This window comes from Mustela lutreola, chromosome 10 (assembly GCF_030435805.1).
Source record: "Mustela lutreola isolate mMusLut2 chromosome 10, mMusLut2.pri, whole genome shotgun sequence".
In the NCBI taxonomy this organism is placed as follows: Eukaryota; Metazoa; Chordata; class Mammalia; order Carnivora; family Mustelidae; genus Mustela; species Mustela lutreola.
Genome location: NC_081299.1, coordinates 8,576,587 through 8,594,053, shown reverse-complemented (window position 1 = coordinate 8,594,053; position 17,467 = coordinate 8,576,587). Strand labels below are relative to the sequence as shown.

General features: G+C 54.3%; 1 protein-coding gene across 3 annotated transcripts in view; it reads right to left on the bottom strand.

The window, feature by feature from the left end:
• Positions 1-15,304, bottom strand: part of TNFRSF8 (TNF receptor superfamily member 8) — a 62,948-nt gene extending 47,644 nt beyond the window's left edge. For all 3 annotated transcript variants that reach the window (XM_059136146.1, XM_059136149.1, XM_059136147.1), the window contains exons 1-2: positions 14,984-15,304; positions 1,462-1,549 (exon numbers count right to left, since the gene is read on the bottom strand). In XM_059136146.1, coding sequence (XP_058992129.1) covers positions 1,462-1,549; positions 14,984-15,046 — 151 coding nt within the window. In that variant the 5' untranslated portion in view covers positions 15,047-15,304. The remainder of the gene's footprint in view (positions 1-1,461; positions 1,550-14,983) is intronic.
• Between the last annotated feature and the right edge of the window lie 2,163 nt (positions 15,305-17,467).

The window sequence follows — 17,467 nt, the reverse complement described above, 5'->3', positions numbered from 1 at the left end:
CACCCCCCAGCCCCACTCCCCATCTGTGGTGTTTTGTTATGGCAGCAAGAGCAGCCTGAGCCAGATGGGGGCATGAGTAGGGGACCAGTGGCAGAAGGAATGGGGAGGGGGTGAAGGACATAGGACGGGGGAGGGGTGGGCAGGTAAGAGAGTGGGTGAAGGGTTAGGTGGGGGATGGGCAGGCTTATGGGGAGTTGGTGAGGGGGCTGGCCAGTCAGGCACAGGAGTCCCAGGCCCTAAGGGAAACACAGGCGCCCACCTCGTATGTACTTCAAAACCCACACTAACCCATAAAATAAAGGTGAGAAAATCCAATAAATTTCTACTCTTTTCCCTACCATGACAACTTTGAAACATTTTTGGAAATAGAAAATATCCAATTCTTTTCCAAAATGTTGTTCTGGGTCCTTGCGGGGCAGGGGGCGCTGAGCTTGGGCTCGGTCCACCCTTGCGGTGGAGCAGAGAGGCTATAGGTCTAGGGACAGACTGGGCTTCCCGTCCGGCTCAGGCCACTTACCCTGGATGATTTTGTGCACCATGGCCGGGAGCCACCCTCCAGACAGCAAAGCTGGCGGGCTGAGAAGATGGCTAGGTGAGCTCCTAACTATCCCAAAAGTCACCCCCCACTTCCAGTGGCCTCCTGTCCTCCAAGCACGAGGCAGTCCTCATGCCCTCCACAGTCAGAATTAGCATCTTTCCCACTCAAGGCTGCACCCGAGATCAGAGACCATAGTTCAGCTCTAGCTCGTGTCCCACCCAGCCAAGGCTACTGGAAGTGCCTTGGGAATTCTGCTAACAACCACAAGGATGACAGCCTCACCACCCCGTTCTGGCCGCTCGCCTCTTCGGGCCAGAGCCGCCCCAGCCCAGTGAGCGAGAGGCAAGCTGATATTCTACTCAGAGCCAGTCATGGTGCTGGTGCTGGGTGAGCCTCCCAGGAATGGGCGCAGAGCAGGGAGCCTGGTTCCAGAGAGATTTAGGGCTCAGCTGGCCCAGAGATAAATGCACGTTCTGGGCTGGAAAAGATGAGGACTGCAAAGGGCTTCCAGACTCAGAAATGAGGGGCAGTCTGGGGGTGTCGAGAGCCCAGGCTCCAGGGTCACAGAACCCTGGGCTCCAGTCCCCAGCCCCCCGCCAGCTCCCCCATTTCCCAGCTCTGTGACCTTGGGCCAGCTACCTAAGCTTACAGCACCCTCGACAGCCTCATCTACAAAATGGGATTAATAAAGGATGCTGTGGAGCTCGTGCAATGCTTCTGAGGCTCTCAGACCGGCGTGCGTATGGTAAGGGTTCTTAAGGGGTCAGCCAGGACTAAGAGCAAAAGCTTCAGAAATCTAGAGCCAACGTGACGATGACAACATGGGCTTTCATCTTGCCCATTCACCAATCACCCCAGAGTTTTATACCATGGGGACAAAAGTCCGCCCCCCAACCCCGTCCCTCCCCAGCACCCCCACTCACCCTCGGGGCAGCGGTAACAGCACCTCCCAGTAGTCTGGTCATAGGAGTGGTTGGGGCCTTCCTCGCAGGCGTTCCTCCGAACTCCATCCTGAGGGCAGGATACATTGGTGAGACCAGGCTGGTCCCAGATACAGACCCCTCCTGCCCCTCGGATCCCAGGAGGCCAGGTCTCCACTCACTGTCAGCACCAGGCCTGAGACAGAGCCTCAAGTTTTAGAGGAGAATCCGGACAGGAACACCTGATCTCATACCTGCCTCCGACCCGCTACATTGGGAGGGGGGAGTGTGATGGCAACTCCAGCCTTCCAGAATTCAGCCCCAAACCTGGCTCTGCCCTCTCCTCTCAGGCTCACATCCAACCCATCAGCAAACTCTCTTGGCCTCTTTGGACCAATGTTCTCCCCGCCCCCACCTCCTCCACCTGGCCCCGGTCCCCATCCTCTCTCCCCTGGATTAGTTAATTCAGTTGCCTCCTACCTGGCCTCTGACATGGACCCAGCAATATGGCAAATCTGTTTGTTGTGGTCTAACATGCTCTACAGGAAAGTGCACACATCTCAAGGACATACCCACTGAATTATTCCAGTGTGACCATGTCTCACAGCTGGCACCCAGGTCAAGAACCAGGATGTTTCTGGCACCTGGCACCCTCCCTCATGCCCCTTTCCATGAACTACTTGCAAAAGGCACCGGCTAACCCAACTTCTCTACTGTAGACTGGTCTTGTTCAGCTTTTGAGTTTCAATGGGTAGAATGATCTCTGTTCTCTTGCAACTGGCTTCTTTAACTCAACATTACACTTTGTTGCAAAGCCTGTTGCATTACACAGCTTGTTGCAAATGGCAGCTGTTCCTTCAAGTTCATTGCTGCGTAGTGCTGCCTCACGTGAATGAATAGGCACAATTGATTTATCTAGTCTACTCTTCATGGACCTTAGTGTTGTTTCCACTCCTGATCATTATGAATAATGCCACTAGGAACAGCCCTATACATACATTTTGGTGCACAAATGTACACATTTCTATTGGACTCCACCCTGGGGTGGGGGCGGGAATTGCTTGGTCATAAAGTGTGGTATGCTCAGCTTTGATAGAATCCCCATAGTTTTCTTTTCTTTTCTTTTCTTTTTTTTAAGATTTTTTATTTATTTATTTGACAGAGAGAAATCACAAGTAGACGGAGAGGCAGGTAGAGAGAGAGGAAGGGAAGCAGGCTCCCTGCTGAGCAGAGAGCCCGATGCGGGACTCGATCCCAGGACCCTGAGATCATGACCTGAGCCGAAGGCAGCGGCTTAACCCACTGAGCCACCCAGGCGCCCTCTTTTTTTTTTTTTTTTTTAAAGATTTTATTTATTTACTTGAGAGAGAGACAGTGAGAGAGAGCATTAATGAGGAGAAGGTCAGAGAGAGAAGCAGACTCCCCATGGAGCTGGGAGCCTGATGCGGGACTCGATCCCGGGACTCCAGGATCATGACCTGAGCCGAAGGCAGTCGTCCAACCAACTGAGCCACCCAGGCGTCCCAAATCCCCATAGTTTTCTAAACTGACCCTTTACTGCCGTGTGTAAGTGTTCCAATCGCTCCCCAATCTTGTCAACATTTGGTAGAGTCAGTTTTAAAAATTTTAGCCATAGTGCTGAGTGTGCGACGGCCTTAGATTATATCCTTTATGTTGCGTTTCTCAGGGGCATAACGATGTTGAGTATCTTTTTACATGTTTGTTAGCCTTTTGGATATTGTCTTTTATAAGACCTGAATGAGGTCTTCTTCTTCTTCTTCTTCCTTTTTTTTTTTTTTAAGTTGAATTGTCTGACTTTTCTTATTGATGTGTGGGAACTCTTTATATATTCTGGATACAAACCCTTTGGTAAATAAATGAATAATAAATACCTTCTCCCCTTCTGTGGCTGGCCTTTTCACTTTCTTAAGGGATCCCCCCCCCTTTTTAAAGATTTTATTTATTTTGTTTCAGAAAAAGAGAGAGAAAGAGCATGTGAGTCCAGGGAGGGGGAGAGGGAGAGGGAGGAGAGAATCCCAAGCAGACTCCACACAGAGCATGGAGCCTGCTGCAGGGCTTGATACTGAGACCCTGAGATCATGACTTCAGATGAAACCAAGAGTCAGATGCTCAACTGACTGAGCCACCCCAGGTGCCACTCTTAAGGGAGACTTTTTTTTAATTAGTTTATTTTTTAAGATTATTTATTTAAGAGAAAGCAAGTGAGAGAGAGAGAGAGAGAGAGAAAGAGAAGGGGGAGGGGCAGAAGGAGAGGGAGAAGCAGACACCCCATTGAGCATGGAGCCCAATATGGGACTCAATCTAGGCACCCTGGGATCATGACCTGAGTGGAAGGCAGCCGCTTAATGAACTGAGCCACTCAGGCACCCAGGGAGCCTTTTGATGAACAGAAGTTCTTAGTTTTAATGAGGGACAATTTATTCATCTTCTCTTTCATGGTCAATGTCCTTTATAAGAAATACTTGGGAGCCCAATGTCATTCAGATGCTCTCCCACATTACCTGCTTGATAATATCCCTTAACCTTCCTTGTCAGGTTTCATTTTGGTGCATGGTGTAAAGTAGGGGTCAACACTCACTTTTTTCAGGAATACACATTTTAACAAGTTCCCCCATAGACTTCCAGGGCTCTTTAAAAGTTAAGTCCTGGGCGCCTGGGTGGCTCAGTGGGTTAAGCCGCTGCCTTTGGCTCAGGTCATGATCTCAGGGTCCTGGGATCAAGTCCCGCATCGGGCTCTCTGCTCAGCGGGGAGCCTGCTTCCTCCTCTCTCTCTCTCTGCCTACTTGTGGTGGTCTCTCTCTGTCAAATAAATTAATAAAATCTTTAAAAAAAAAAAAAAAAAAAAAAAAAAATAAAAGTTAAGTCCTGGGTGCCTGGATGGCTCAGTGCGTTGGGCCTCTGCCTTTGACTCGGGTCATGATCCCGGGGTCCTGGGATCAAGGCCCGCATCGGGCTCTCTGCTCAGCAGAGGGTCTGCTTCCCCCCCACCCACCTGCCTCTCTGCCTACTTATGATCTCTCTGTCAAATAAATAAATAAAATCTTTTAAAAATAAATAAATAAATGAATGAATAAATGAATAAATAAATAAGTTAAGTTCCTTTGTCAGAAGGAGATTGAGAGAAGAAAATCTCTGCTGACATCCTGGGGGAGGAACTTTGTCCTTCTGGTGGAATGAAAGGGGAGCATGGGGTACCTGGTGGCTTGGTCAGTTAAGCATCTGCCTTCAGCTCAGGTCACGATCCCAGGGTCCTGAGATCGAGTCCTGCGTAGGGCTCCTGGCTCAGCAGGGAGCCCCTCTATCTCCACCACTTCCCCCTGCTCATGCTCTCTCTCTCTCTCCCTCTAAAATAAATAAAATGGAAGGAAGGAAGGAAGGAAGGAAGGAAGGAAGGAAGGAAGGGGAACATGAAGCAGGTTTCTAGGCTCCAGGAAGGGAGACAAGAGGGAGACGGGAGAGAGAAGAGGGAGCTATGTCCCACCTCTGTATCAGCAGCCCCGCGGGCAGGCAGTGCCTGGCAGAGCCCAGGTGGCCGCTTGTAGGATGAATGAGATGAATGGGCTTTCTTGGTTTGGGGAGAAAACAGAAGCCGTCTCCTAACCCTCCCCCCATAGGGGAGATGCCTGGCTGGTCTGAGGGGCTTCTCTGCTCTTCTCTCCAGCCAAGGGAACAGTGAACACTAATGAATGAGTCCTTCCATCATGTCAGAGAGCAGGAGAAGGCCAGTGTGGCTGGAAGATGGTATGTAGAGTCTTGATCACATTATCCTTTTTTCCCCTCTTTTTGCGCATCTGAAATGTTACCATATAAATGGGAAATCAATGTAACCTGCCATTTGCGCCCCACCAGTCCCGTGGCACTTGTGTACCTCCTTTCTCACTTAATCCAGAGCCCCAGGACTTGAGGCCTCGACTCGAGGACACTGTCTTTACCCACCCACACCCAGTGCCCTCCCTCCAGCAGGACCTCCTTCTTCTCCTGTAAACTGGGGAGCTTCTGCGAGCCTCGCTAGGGACAGAGACCTGCCTGCCCCCCAACATTTAACCAAGTGAGTTTGGATGCCTACTGGTGGAGCTGGGTGGGGGGTGCAAAAGTTCAGGCCTGCTGAGTGTGGGGAAAATTCTGGGTCGCTGGCCTGGGTTTTCCCCTTCTGGCTGCCCACTCATCTTATTGATAATTATGGACTCTGAGGAGGCTGTAGGTCCAGGCCCTTGTCTCTCCAGGGTCTGGATGGCGGGGGGGGGGGGGGTGCAGCTGACAGTAGCCTGAATTCTTACCCTCCACTTCCTGCTACCACATCCTGAGTCAGTGGGGGACGGTGGAAGGTGCAGAAAAGAATAGGGAATCCATGGTATTGCCCGTCATGCCCTCCACCCCAGTCACACAGCTCCTCCTTTATGCCACTGACAGCCCTCTCGGGCCAGATCACCCCTCCCCCATGATACTGATGAGGAAACTACAGCTCAGAGAGGCTCAGTCACCCACCTGAGGTCACACAGCAACTAAGTGCCAAGAGGATATTTGAGCATCACTGTGTCCCCAGTTCTCTCCCCCTCTCTGGGCCACAGGCTGCCCATCTAAAGTAAAGACAGTCTATTGTGCTGGGAAGGGCACCGTATCACATCTGTGGTTTCTTTCTACCAGAAGTCCATAGTCTGAATCAAATCATGAGGACACAGCAAATAAACCCAAGCTGAGGGGCTTTCTACAAAACAACTGGCCTGGACTCTTTGCGTGAAAGAGAAAGAAGAGCTATGGAATGTTCCAGAATAGGGAGACTAATGGGACAGTGTGGCTGAATGCGATGTCTGGAATGGATTCTGAATCTGAGTGGGGCTATAAAAGAGAATATTGACATAGATGGTGACATTTGAATATGGAATTTATATTGGATTCTGTGTTCTTTATGCCTACATGCAAGGAGAGAGAAAGATAAAGAAATTGTACAAAACCACACCTGCCAGTAACAGGTGCTCAAAAAAGAGATGGCAACAATTTTCGCAATAAACCTTGTCAATCCAAGGCTGCCACCAGGGGGCGCTGGGCCCTCAGCCAGGATGCCCTGGAAGGAGAGTGGGGCCTTGTTCTCGCGTGGGGCTTGTGGAGGAAGAGGGACAGAGGCTGAGTCCAGGTGGAGGCACAGCTCAGCGCCCTCCCCCAGCATCCACCGCAGATGCCCCCAGACCGCTGTGGCTGACCTTCTCCGGCAGAGACAGTGGGGAATTTTTTTGCCGATGACGTCATGCATGGTTTTACAGGTGCCCAGAAATGGGGCCAGAGCAGTGCACACGTGCTGTAGAAGTCACAACAGTTGTTGAACCCAACAGTCCTGAGAGGCCCTACTACCCCAGAAACTGATCTCGGAGTGGAGAAGGACCTGCCCAACGTAGGTGGCAGGCAGGATCTGAGTTGGGGTCAGGGGACTCCTGACCACCCCGACCACTCCATGGGGGCGTTGAGCCCCTATTGCCCATCAGAGAGCTGACCTGCTCCCCGAATACTCTCTAGGAGCTGCTGCTCCCGTATGGGAGACAACCCCACCTTCCCATAAACTAGAGAGAGGTGGCATCTGGCGTCCTAAGCTTCACCTATGCAGCGCCGTGATGCCCAGAAGCTAGCCCAGTCCCACGCCCCAGAGCCTCACCTCTGGCCCTGCTCTTTCCTATTCCTCTGCAATCTCCCTGTCGGCCCCCAGGTTGCCCTGCACCACTGCCCATTCACATAGACCCTTCCCCTTCAGCACTAGGGCAGCCCCAAGAAGGCTGACCCCCTGGACACTGGGGCGCCATCAATCTCCCCTGGCCACTGGTCCAAACCCTGGATGGCCCATCAGTTCCTGCTGCCCCTGGGTAACTGGCCTTGGCATCAGTTTCTGATGCCCCTGGAAGAGAAGGGGCATCAGAAAGGAGAGAGTGGGAGGGGGAAGCCCAGGGACTGCAAGGGGGGCTTTTGGGTGGGGTTCCCCAGCAGGCTTGAGGCAGAGCAAGGTGTCCACAGAGTAATGAGCTGTGCAACCAGAGGACTGGGGCCTGACCTTGGTGGCATCAAGATAAAAAGAGAGTGGCCTGAAACCTTTCCATTTCTAAACCTGCCTGTTTTCAGGCTGGTTTGGTTTTCCCTACAAAACCTGGTAAATTTCACTTTCAAAAAGCCCCACCTGGTTTTGGCTGCCTAGAAGCGAACAGGAGCTGGGCTGCACCTGCAGGAACCAAGATACTGGAGGTGGGGGGCTGGAAGCTAGGGGAGCCAGATCAAATGCAAAATGCACAAAGGGACCAGAGGCAGGCAGAGCTGGGAGAAGCATCCCACCCTTAGCCCAGGCAATCCCTGCCTCTGTCATTCAAGGTGAGATGCCTGGGCTAGGAGCAGCTAAAGATGCAAAATCTCAGGTCCCAGTCTAGACCATTTTACATCTGTCCCATTTTGCAGGTGGGGAAACTGAGGCACAGGAAGGTTAAGAAACTTGCCTGGACAGTGTTAGCCCCGGAATCTGGACCGACCCATCTTGGATGGGCTCTGATCCACCACGTTCTGTGTCACTAGTCCTGCCTGCTTAACCCCCAGTGCTACCCTCAAGTTCACCAGCGCTTCCTCACCACCCCCCAGCATGCACTTGCCGGGAGTCATCCAAGGCCCTCCTCCCATCCGCCCCGGGGGCCCTGTGCCCCACTCAGCGCAGATGCCAGACGGATCTTCTCGGACACAGGCCTGGTCTCCTCCCTGCCCCCTGCTGAAGGGTTCCAATGAAACAATGAATAAAGTCCACAGTGCGGGCAGCGGCCCAGGAGACCCAGCTGGCCTGTTCATCCTCCAGCACCTTCTCCCACCTTCTTCCCGTCCCCACTTCTACCCCTACCTCATTTCCTCCCTCCGGCATCCTTGGACACGGTCCTGCCTGACCACCCCATTCTCTCCTTGTCCAGCACCCTCTCCCACTGGTCTTTCGTGCCACTCCCTCAGAGACCCCTCCCTTTTCACCCCACCCCCAAGTCCAGGTCAAGTGTCAGCCGGCCAAAATCAAGGTGTGGGCAGGCGGCATCCTTGCCAGCAGCTGTGGGGGGAGAATCCATTTCCTTGCCATGAAAACCGAGGTCCCACCTCTATGCGGCCCGTCAGCGAAGACCCACCTTCTGGAAACTGCTGTGTTGCCTGGATGGCATTGCTTGACATACTGCCCCCCTCCTCCTTCTGCAAAGGCCACACTGGTGGGGCAAATCCTTCTGTCACATCTCCCTCTCCTTCCATATCGTCTCTCCCTGACACAGCCAGGAAAGATCCTTCTTTGAAGGATTCTTACAAGGACAGTGGGCCCCCCTATATACTCCACGCCGATCTCCCCCCTCACGGTCTCTACCCTTAACCACAGGCACGAGGTCCCCTCTTCCAGGTAAGGGCACATATTCACAGATTCCAGGGTTTAGGACACGGATGTTTTAAGGGACCAGTATTCTGCTGACTACAGCCCTGGATTATTCTGTCAGTAGACTGGGTTTGGTCATATCCCCGTCCTGGGGGATTCTGAGCCCCGCTCTCTACCCACAGGGCTAGCTAGAGCTCCAGGCCAAGAGACCACCTAAAATTGAAGTTGTGTGCCTCCCTAACCCTAAGCACACCCGCAGACACACAGTCCACCCCGGTCTCAGTCAGCCGGCCACATCCCTCCTTGATCTCACGCCCAAGAGCAGGAGACGGGGATGGGGGGGCTCTCCCCCAGTTCCCACCTCTGGCTTCCAGGGGGCTGCAGGGGGGTATGCAAATGGCTCCATGCAGCCAGGCCTGTGTCTGGAGATAAACCCAAAGACAGTAGACCCAGAAACAGCCCCCAAGGAGGGGGTCTGGCACTCGCTGGCAGAATGCAAGGAAAAGCTGAGACCTTCTCTGAGCTGGTGCTCACCAGAACAGTGGCCGTCCTTCCCCTCAACTCTCCCCTGCAGGACGGGAGAAGACGAGAAGGCGTCTGTGGTGGGCGGAGGAGCACCCCTCCGAAGATGTCCCCGTCCAAAACCCCAGAAGCGACGATGATACCTCTTTATGTGGCAGAGGGGAACTGAGGTTGCTAACGAGTGACCCTGAAATGGGATGATCCTAGATTATGCAAGTGAGCCCAGGGCCATCAGAAGCATCCTTGAAAGGGCAGGTGAGTCCGATCAGGGAAAGCTGGGGACGATCAGAGAGGGGTCTGCGGCCGGCGTGAAGATGGAGGAAGGAGCCTGAGCCCCAGGATGCCCCCAGCAGCTGGGAAGGCAAGGCAACACATCTCCCGCCTCGAGTCTCCAGAGATGCGCAGGCCTGCCCAAACCTCCAGTCCAGCCCAATGCCATTTTGGATTTAGGAACCGCAGATCAGAAAGATGATCCTCTGTGTTGTTCCGAGCCGCTGAATGCGTGGTAATGATGGCCTGGGAGGGAACTCAGCCAGGGCCCCAATCCAGAAGACCAAGAAAAAAGCCACGTCTCCTTCCACTGAGCGTTCCCTAAAGGCCTGCGGGGAACTGGGAGCTGGGCCCGGCGCTGGGGCCTCAGGAAAAGCCAGTGCCGGACGGTCCCAGCTCACGAACGCAGCCCGGGCCCGCTGGAGACACTACACACCAGCCTGCAGAACAAAGGACTATAGGAGAACCTCGGAGACACAATGAGACAAACGCAGGGATCGCCGACACCACGCAAGATGCCGTGAGCCTCACGCAACAGGGAGAGAACAGGACCGAGCGGGGGGGATTCACGACACTTTCTCGGAGGAGGGGCGCTTCCACTTTTTCTCGAAGGAAAGTAAGATCTTGGCAGGAGGGAAGGAAGGGGAGAGCTTCCCCGGCAGAAGGCCCCACAGAGAAGAAGGTCTGAAGAGGGAAAAACAGAGTAGTATGGGAAATCGGTGGTTTATAGGGTGAGACCGTGGGAGCAGAAGGAGAAGAGGCCCAGGACTTGGGGCCAGATGGGCGGCACGTACTCGTCATTCCCCACACGGTGTGCCACCAAACACCGGTTCCACCCACCGTCCTCAGGTGACAAGCCAAAAACCCTAAAAAAGAAATACGACCAACCCACCAAGCCCTGGATTCCATCTGGGAGGTTAACATTTTAAATCTAGGGCCTTTACTGTGCTTGCTCGCTCTCCGATTCTCCAAGGAAAAGTTGGGGGCCCGAGAGACAAATTGTTTCCCAATCTTAGGTGGTCACAGAACCCTTTCCTCATGGAATGCCTGTTCCCTGGAAGTAACTTTGGGAAACGTTACCTTTGGCAATGGGGAGCCACTGAAGATTATAGAGCAACGGAGACTAGACGGGATGGACAGCATGGAGGCAAGTCAGTCAACATTACCAAGGTCTGGCCTTGAGTCCAAACTCTGTGACTGCTAGCTCCTCACTTCTCACCGACGCCCCTCCTGCCCGAGAGAACCCCCAGCCCAGCTGCCTGAGCCAGCCATTTAGATCACGGTCCTCCTGAAAGTTCTGGGGCGGCAGCAAAGACTCAGGCTTCACGCTCAGTGAGACCTCGGATGGGATAAAGCACCAGCCCTGGGGCTAGCAGACCCAGCAGCAGCAGCCACTGAGGGACACGGCGGCTGCCACGGAAAACTGAATGGCTTTAAAGGATAGGGAGCCCCTCCCCCACCCCTGCCCGGGTACTTTAGCTTTTGTCCGTTCTTGGAGGTGTCTTGGAGGTGTCTTGGATTCGTCCCCGTGTCAGCTCACCTGCTAGAAGGGCCAGCTTGTTTCCGGGACCACCTCTGTCATCCCAGCCTGCACAGGGAGGGGAGCCAGGGACCCGGGATGCAGGCCCCCCCCCCCCCAATTCCACCACGAGACTGTGTGGACAGAGAGAACTCAGCCTGTCCCAGTGCAGGAACCGCATCTGGCGGGCGCCTTCTGGAAGCCCAGAGACCTTGCATGAAAGCCAACGAGGGAGCTTCAAGAGCCCATGCCCACACCCCCTCGCCGACATGCTGTTCCACCAGGCCATTGGCGAGGACATTGGCCCCCTTCTCTCCTCAACCCCCACCCCCCGTGTCAAAAGCTTTCTCCCTCCAGTGCAGGTGGAGGTGAGCACGGGCCCTTTGTGGGCTCCCACTGGCGGGGACAGATCTCCCCACAAGCGCTAGTCTCTCTTCTCTGGGTCCCTCTTCCCACACCCTCGGGGGCAAGGATCGGTTCATCTTCATCCTGTACCCTCAGTACCTAGCATTCACGAGGAGCTTAATAATGGCTTACCTTTCCACAGCACTCCAGCACAGGCCAGGCCCAGAGAAGCTGCTCCTTTATGATTTTATGAATGAATGGGAACTTGGAGGAATATCCCCGAGGACCCAAGAAGTCAGTGAGTAATTGAATTGGGTCGCATAGAAAAGGTCCCTCCCCACCGTGGAGGCCAATGAGAATGCCAGTGATTTTCGACCCTAGACAGCCAAGATTTTGGAATGAGGCCTCCCTCCCTCTGCCCCAACAGCCCCTAGGGGAGATAGCAGGGGAGAGAGAAGCTGGAGAACTGGTCTTGCCTTGCCGAGCTGCCTTTTTTGACATTCTGTCCCTGAGGTCTGTAGCTCTGGTCCCGCTCAGACCCTGACCCGTCCTGGCACAATTGGCAAGACCATCCTCTGCCTCCTCGTCTAGAAAATGGCGGCCGTGACCCCAGACGGGCCCTCCCAGGGTCAGCGCATGAGCCCGATGAGGCCACTCCAGCCAAGCCTGGGCTAAACCAACCGTCTGGGCCAATGAACCCCCAGTTTCCGGGGCGACCCAGACCCAGATCTCCCTCAGCCCTGTTTTCCTTCCGATGATGTTCCGGAGGCAAAAGAGGCCTGGAGGAAGGTGCGTTTGAGCTGAAGAATGAATCACAATCAACCCAAGAAACAAGTCTAGGTCAGAGATGAGTGGGAGCAGAGTCAGAAACTTACAGTAAATGCTGCACTTCTTCCAGCATTGACTGATCTCAAGCTGACTAATGTCCCCCCCAACCCCGCTCAAACCCCACTGTGCGCTCCTGGCTGCCCAGGCCACTCTCTGAGGAAGGGGAGGCCCTGGAGTGAGACCAGCCCACACCTCCTCCCCCGCGTCATATGGGTCATCCCGCTCTGGGTCCCTTCTGCCTGGTGCATAGGGTGAAATCCTGCATCAGCACAGCCCCAGAGCGGCTGGAAAAGTCCCCTTTCCCAGACAAGCCGGCATGGAGGTGCCTTCCTGCTGGTGCCTAAAACCCACTATTAGCACTCGGCTGTGTGGGGTCACTAGCCCTGGAAAGCCCTGATGGAAGACAGACACGTAGAGCTTATGAGTCACCCCAGGAAAGCCTCGTTCAGCAGATCGGAGCCCAGCGGGAGCCTCAGAGCCTACATCTGGGTGCCAGAGGGAGCTTTGTGGTAGCTTTAGCCCTGGGAGAGGATGACAGGAATTTGAAGTCTGCAGAGGTCATGGAACGACCCTGGGCCTCCCTCCCCTGCCACCACCCACCCACCGACCTCTAGGTGACCGGATGAGGGGGCGAGCGGGAGGCCTGAGGGCAAAGAATTCTGAGGATTCCCATCAGAGTGACCCCAGGTCCCTTCACCAAAACCACTCTTGGGGAGACTGTAGCGCGAGGCATCAGAGGCCCAATCTCTTTCTCAGAAGGTGACACACAGCAAGGAGTCATTCTGGCCTCAGGCGTCCACCACAAAATGATGGCGTCTCCAAGCAGACGGTGAGAAAAAAGAATTTAAAATTCAACCCCTGACCTGGGATTTTTTTTTCCTCTTATGACGATTTCCTAAAACTTTGCTGGAATCCCAGAGGCGGAAAGAGCCTTGGGGGAGTTGGAGGACGGCGAGGCCGGGCAGGCAGTCCCCATCCCCCACAGACAGCCGGACTCCTGCCACGAAATGCCCCAGCCTGAGCCCATGAGAGATGCAAATTAAGACAACAAGGATATGGCCCTTTTCACCCGTCACATTGACAAAAATAAAAACTCTGATAAGATCAAAAGTCGGTTAGGATGTGGGGAAGTCACTTCGGCTCAGGCACTGCTTGGGGGGCGGGGGAGGAAGGGGGATTGTCCAGCCACCCTGGAAGCCCATTTGGTGGCATCTTATCACCTGCGTACACTTTCGCCCCGCAACCTCTGCCTCCTCCCGTCAGCTTCTTCCCTGGGGAAAGAAGCGTACACATTCCTGCACATTCCCAAAGGCATCCCTGCCATGCGGTCCATTACAATTCCAAACAAACAGACAACCCCGTTGGAGGAAACTTACCACCCACCCAACAGGGACCTAAATAAAGAAAACTATGGAGCCCCCATTTGGTAGAATACTATGTAGCATTTCCCAAGATAAACATGGGGGAAAGAGAAATAAAGAGAAACAGGATTGCCGCTGCGACAGTCTTTCTAAGACAAGCTGCCGACGTAAAAGCCGAATGAAGAACCGCACGTTCTGTATCATATATGGAAAACCCGACCTACCCGTCTACAACTAATGAAACATGGGCAGGCGTTTATGAAGTGTGCTTGTCTCCCTTTTCCACCTATACTCCTCCTCCCCCTGCCTGGAGCCCATTCCCCTTCCCTCCTCGCCCCTGCCCGGAGAGTGGGATGGACAGGGCTGACCTCCACAATAGGGCCGCCCTTTTCTGTAGGACTAAAAAGACGGGCCTGCCCTCCCCGCAACAAACCACTGCTGTTCCCGCCTTTTGCGCTCGCTCAGACCAGTGCCCTGCAGGTGTCTCACGGACACTTACTGTATCCACCAGGGAATTACGGCCAGCCACAGGCCTCTCTCCTCTTCAGACCCTGTGCTCAGTGCCCTTGGTAAAGTAAACCTTGACCGGTCAATCCGAGCTCTGCTCCCACCCCATGCCTAGCTCGGTGCTGGCCACCAGGAAAGGGCTCCGTTTTCCTAGAGCAGTCCCCAGATGCGGTTCTGGGGTTTTCCTCCAGCAGACGTCAGCCCCATCGCTGACCTTTTCCAGGGGCGGCCACCTACCCCGTGCTCCACGTGCTCCAGGGCCCGGGATCCACGCATCGGTCAGACAGGGGTAAGGGCAAAAGTACGGATCTGGCACCCGTCTAGCACCCTCATTCCCGCGTCTCACCCACACTCAACTTCCCCTCGCCAACCGTTTTAGGGACCAGGGGCCGGTAGCAAGGAGAGCCCCAGCACCAACCTCTTCTGGGCACGGAGGCCCCACCTGGGCTGCCCAGGACCCCCACCCGCGAGGAGCCTACCTCCAGCAGGCAGCCCGTGTTGCTCAATTATTGCTGATTGAATGAATAATTGCGGCATTCGGCCAGGGCCGGGGAAGAGAGCCCCCAGCAGCTGCCTGTCAGCCAACCTCCCACCTGTGAATCCTTGCAGGCGCCTCTCCCCCTGTTTGTCACCTGTGCCCCCCTCACCCCAGCTGGGCGGTAACGAGGTGCAGAGACTCCCCGACTTCCACTGTCCCCCCACGCTCCCCACACTGCCAGGGGCGCAGAGCAGCAGTCGCAAGGAGGGGGCTCCGGACCACGGGCGCCTCCCAGGCACCTGCTGCCCTCTTACCTGCGGGAAGGCTCCCAGCACCCCCAGGAGTAGCAGTCCCAGCATGGTGTGGAGGGGGCACATCCCGGGGGCTGGAAGGCTGAGCCGGCTGGGGAGAGGTGCCCACCCAGGCAGCCTGGGAAGCGCGCTGCGCCCACGTGCCGGGCCAGAGCCGGAGCAACACCTGGGTGAACCTCCGGGCCAGCAGACTTCCCCCAGCGCACCTCCCCGGCGCCCGGCGCTGGCCGCAGCTGTGAAGTCACTTCAAAAGTGGGCTGCACTTTCTTTGAGGGCTCTGCCTTAACTCTTCCCTTCCCCCACCATCCAGAGGTGCACTGGCACCCAGAGCGGTTTCCAAGAACGCTAAAATAAAAAAAGAAAGCGCGGACAAACACGTGCAGAGATGACTCAGGACAAGCCACACTCCCCTCCTGCTCTTTGAAAGACCTGTCCTGATTGGCCAGAAGCTGTTCTCCCGGCTCCAGGGAGTTTGCTGCCGGCCCCCCGGGGCACTGAGGGCCTGGGAAGGCAGCTCCCCACCCCCCCGCCGCCCCCCCAAGACCCTGCCCACCACCCCTTGCCCCTGGAGGTGGGGGGAGGCACTCAGGAGATTGGGAGGCTCTAAGCACAATAGTCCCGCCGCACCCCAACCCCAACATAGGGCTAGACCTGAGTTGATTGTGACATGGGTCAACCCAGACCTTCTCTCTCGCCCTGGGGATTCTTTTAGAAGGGACAGCGGAAGGCAGGGGGCTGCAGAAAAAGCCAACACCCCTGAATAAATAGTTGCTAAAAAATAAATCAATAGATAGATGAGAGGTGTGTGGGTGGGTGAGGGAACAGAGCACCCTGGAGATGGGTGTGTGAGTGGATGGCCGGGCAGGTGCCTGGATGGGTGGACAGGCCGATGGACTGACTAAGGAACTGTTGGACAGAGTATATAGAGCATTTTGTTGTCAATCCACAAATATTTCCCTGCCCTCTGAGAGTTTTCTGCCTAGAGGAAGAGCCTGGAACTCCTACCTAAAAGAAAGAAACCATAAAATTCTCATTCAAGTTCGGTTCTCATTTGCAGGGGAATAATTTTCCCTTCCAGTGCTTCTCCAGCCCATGAGTTCTCTACTGCTTTCTTTCTACCTTCCAAGCATACATACGGAGCATCCAACAGCCAGACTGCGGGTCACGGGCTCATTTGCTTGTGTTTTTTTTTTTTTTTTTTTCAGACCTGAAGACAGAGAAATAGGCAGCCAGTTCTAGGGGCTCGGATGTAAAATGGCCAGTTGTTTTCCCTGAGCCCAGAACGGCCCCGTGGCCCTCAGGATTCTACACCTCGGTCTGTCCCTGCAAGATGTCCCCCATCTTCCAGAAACGCCTTCATCTCCTTGGTCCTAGTGAAGAGGAAAATTACCTAGTGAAGAGGAGAAAGAGCAGGCCCAGGCCAGGAGGCTCCAGAAGATGGAAAGTTACCAAGAAAAAACTAGAGATAACCAGAAGCCCTACTGGAAGTAAGAGATAACCAGCCACCTCTCCTTCCACAAACAGGCTCCCTGCATTGCTGGTCCCACCTAATGCAGCCCCACTCGCCCAGTTTAAACCCACCTACCAGCAGTCCGCATACCCCTTGGAACGTAACTGCTGGCAGTCCCCTGTAAAAACCCCATAACCCCACTGTCCGGGCCCAGAACTTAGAGCACGAGCTCATCCATCTGGGTCCACCAGGGTAAAATAAATCCGAGTTCTCCTGCTTCTCCGAGTGTCCCTTGGTGTCTCGCAGGTCTGATTATTTTTCCACAACACCGCCGGCAGTCTCCTACCAGAACATTCCATAACTACCCTTCCCGCCCCACCCGACTTTCCTCAAGCTCCTGGATTCTACTTGGAAAAATTTCCTGTAACTGTGCATCCTTCCGGAAGACCCCCTTCTGGGCTCTGCCCTGGGGGAGCATGCCCTGGCGTGTTTGAGCTGAGACCATGTCAAACAATTACGTGAGTGATCATGGAGGCGACCACCCTTGACTGTTCACGAGCGAGGCAGGGTCAGGAGCAGCCCAGGACACCTGCTTCCCTGTTCAGGGCTTTCTGCTATAGAAGAGCCGATCCTCTGAATAAATAAATTCTAGTGAACCCCCTATGCATAACCAAACACCACCACCAACACGGCCGACCCAGGGGAAATACACACGCATGTCATTACAAGGTTTAAAAATTCCACCTTTCTAGCAAGAGATGCAAATGAATGCAACCTTCATACCTTCTTAGACTTCTTGAATCATCAGGGTTTTTTGTGTTTGTGTGTGCATGTTGTGTGTGTTTGGTCTTCTTTATTAAAAAAACAACCTCGGTAAAATCCAACCCCAAAATGGTGGCGAAATGGGAGTATGCGTTCATACTCTGCTGGGAAGTGTTACACAACCGTTTTCAGAAAGCAATATGGCAATTTTTAGCAAAAGCCCCCTACAAAACACACACACACACACACACACACACACACACTGTTTGCAACTT